The sequence below is a fragment of the Nerophis ophidion genome, linkage group LG27 (genome assembly GCF_033978795.1).
Source record: "Nerophis ophidion isolate RoL-2023_Sa linkage group LG27, RoL_Noph_v1.0, whole genome shotgun sequence".
Classification (NCBI taxonomy): Eukaryota; Metazoa; Chordata; class Actinopteri; order Syngnathiformes; family Syngnathidae; genus Nerophis; species Nerophis ophidion.
In genome coordinates, this window is record NC_084637.1 from 18943772 (window position 1) to 18947157 (window position 3386).

A 3386-nucleotide genomic window follows, 5' to 3' on the forward strand; every position below is an offset into this window, starting at 1 on the left:
GACCTGTCTCCCATCGAAAATGTGTGGAGCATTGTGAAGCGTAAAATACGACAGCGGAGACCCCGGACTGTTGAAGGACTGAAGCTCCCCACACAGCAAAAAGACTCCGCGGCGGATCCCCCGTGGAGGTATTGCGCTTTCCGGAACGGACCCGCGAAACGGACCCGTATCGGCATCCACCGGTCCTCAGGAACGGATCCGCCACGGAGGCGGGTCACGGACCTGCCGTGGCTCCGAGCTGGATCCGCTCCTCCGCATCCATGTTCAAAACCTTACTTCCGCGACGGGTGCGCTTGGGACCCGCACATACATCCGCTAGCGGACCAGCAACGGACCCATGAAAACCCTGGCTAATCTGCCCCGGGTCCATTTTGGACCCGTTTATCTTATTTTCAAAATCCCTTCTGTTCTTGCTGTAGGATAAAATGGGAAACTATCACTATCACTAGGACCGACTACAGCAATATAGGCCTAACCTTAAATATGCATTGCCTTGTATTTTTAAACTAACAATATTGTCAATAGGCAGAAACAGAAAATGGTCAATTCATTCTATAAAGTAAAATTATAATATATAAATATATACAAAAATAATAAATATACATATTTAATCTATTAGGCTACAACTTTTATGAAATGCTGCTCCATGCACAGCTAACATCAGAAAACGAATAACTGGTGAATGACAAGAACTTAAATAAAAGGTTGTTTATTGAACAATTTCTATTCCTCCTGATCTGTCTGCCGAGATGGAGGCGGGACTTGTCTCCTCGCTGCCCGATACGCCACCAGGTTGAACCACCTGATCGCGTGTTTGGTGACCTCAGCGTCCGTGGCTGACCTTGTCACCACATTTTTTCTCACAGCACCTGTAATCAAACAAGATTACATGACAGATACGTTTATGTTTATGGTATGTAGCATCCAAAGCCAAGTATGCTTACACAATACAAAATATGAGATAGGTATTAAGGAGATTACACCTGTCGTGTTTACTAGGCCTGTTGCGAGTTAGCTCCCTAAGTTTAGCTTCAATGTCAGGTGCTCTGGCCCCGGGAATACACTTAATTGTGGGTGGTTTGCTAAGCTTTATGTTTCGGGTGACGGAGTCCCCATGACTAAGGTCTGGTGCCCGGTAGACTGAGGTGTAAGACCAGCTAAAGGGCTAAATCTACTATGCGTAAATCATTATTACAAAGATTTTATTTTCAGAAATCAATTTTTATGTGCAAAAAATTTAGCTTGCATTATAATAACATTGATCAACATTTCTAGGTTGCCATCTTTTCACGTCATCTTTTTTCTATAGTAAATTGTCCTCGCAAATTAAATGTAGTTTCACTTTCCAAAAATACAATTATTTACATATTGTATAACAATACAGATTTAACAGTTGTCAATCATAATGTTAATTTACCCCCCCCCAAAAAAAAATAATTCTTGGGCTTTGAGTTTGACACCTGTGCTGTAGGGATTTCCGTTTCCGGTTTAGGGGGCGTTTATTTTGTGAACTAACCGGAAACGTTCTTGACCGCAGTTGGTCTTCACCTTTCCGAGCGAGAACGACAGTCGCTGGTTCATGAGGAGAGAGGAGAAGTTACACACCGCCAAACCTTCGCCTTCTCCTCGCCTTCGCTATGGAGGCTCGGGCGGGCTTCTCCCGCGAGGAAATTAACAGCACGGTGTGGGAGGTTCCGGAAAAGTACACCGGGCTCAAGCAGATCGGAACCGGGGCGTACGGCTGCGTGTGGTGGGTGGATGATTGCTATTATTATTATTATTATTATTATTATTATTATTATTATTATTGCTGTTGTTACTGTCAGCTTGTATGGACATGATTAACTTGTAACGCAGTTGTTAGTAATATTATTATGGTTATTATTGTTGTTGTTACTGTCGGCTTGTACCTGGCTGGGTGCTAAACTAGCTCGAACACGCGCAAGCGTACACAGCAGTTGGCCTTGCAGGACGCGATCCAAAACACACAGCCTGATGACGTCACCACCGGCAATGTCCCCTACGGTGGTACCTTCAGCAGCTCCATCCAGCGTCCATTCCGTGAATATTTCAATATTTCATAATGCCAATCGCGTGTTGTGAGTCGGAAATGAGCAATGACGTCACCTCCAGAAGATCATAGCACTTTCCGAGTGCCCCTTGAGGGCGTGAGTTTGCGGCAGGCCTTCTTGAAAACTGACATTGTTCAAAAAATAATAATGAATCATAATCAATGTTGTTATGAATTGTTGGCATATTCAAGGCTCCAATTACTTCACATCATATATTACACTTTAATATTTTTTTTCGGGGGAAATATTGCACATTTGCTGTGTTTGCCATTTTAACAAAACTGTTTTCTTTGTATAAAAAAAAAGAAAAAAAGGCATAAAACCAACAACCATAATAATAGATAAAACCAAAAACGCCACAAAGTGGCCCCAATGTAACGACAATGCGACCTAATGTAATCACAATATGGCCATAATGTAACCCCGATGTGGCCTAAACGTAACCGCAATGTGACTCCAATATGGACCTGATGTAATCACAATGTGGCCCCAATATAGCCATAATGTAACCACAACGTGGCCATAATGTAACCGCAATGTGGCCCCAATATGGCCCTATTGTAACGACAATATGGCCCTAATGTAACCACAATGTGGCCCTAATGTAACCACAATGTGGCCCTAATGTAACCACAGTGTGGCCCTAATGTAATCACAATGTGACCCCAATGTAGCCCTAATGTAACCACAATGTGACCCTAATGTAACCACATTGTGGCCCCAATATGGCCACAATGTAACCACAATGTGGCCCCAATATGGCCATAATGTAACCACAATGTGGCCCCAATGTGGCCTTAATGTAACCACAATGTGGCCCCAATATGGCCTTAATGTAACCACAATGTGGCCCCAATATGGCCGTAATGTAACCACAATGCGGCCCCGATGTGGCCGTAATTTAACCGCAATGTGGCCCCAATATTGACCTAATGTAACCACAATATGGCCCTCATGTAATCACAATGTGACCCCGATGTAGCCCTAATGTGGCTCCGATGTGGCCGTAATGTAACCGCAATGTGGCCCCAATATGGACCTAATGTAACCACAATGTGACCCCAATGTGGCCCAAATGTAATCATAATGTGACCCCAATGTAGCCCTAATGTAACCACAATGTAGCCCTAATGTAACCACAATATGGCCCCAATATGGCCATAATGTGACCACAATTTGGCCCCGATGTGGCCGTAACGTAACCGCAATTTGACCCAAAAATGCACCTAATATAACCACAATATGGCCCTAATTTAACCACAATCTGGTCCTAATGTAACTACAATGTGGCCCTAATGTAATCACAATGTGACC

General features: G+C 43.7%; 1 protein-coding gene across 1 annotated transcript in view; it reads left to right on the plus strand.

The window, feature by feature from the left end:
* The first annotated feature begins 1507 nt into the window (after window positions 1-1507).
* Window positions 1508-3386, plus strand: part of mapk13 (mitogen-activated protein kinase 13) — a 60086-nt gene continuing 58207 nt past the window's right edge. The window contains exon 1 of the mRNA XM_061889838.1: window positions 1508-1750. Within this exon, the coding sequence (XP_061745822.1) occupies window positions 1638-1750 (113 nt within the window). The 5' untranslated portion in view covers window positions 1508-1637. The remainder of the gene's footprint in view (window positions 1751-3386) is intronic.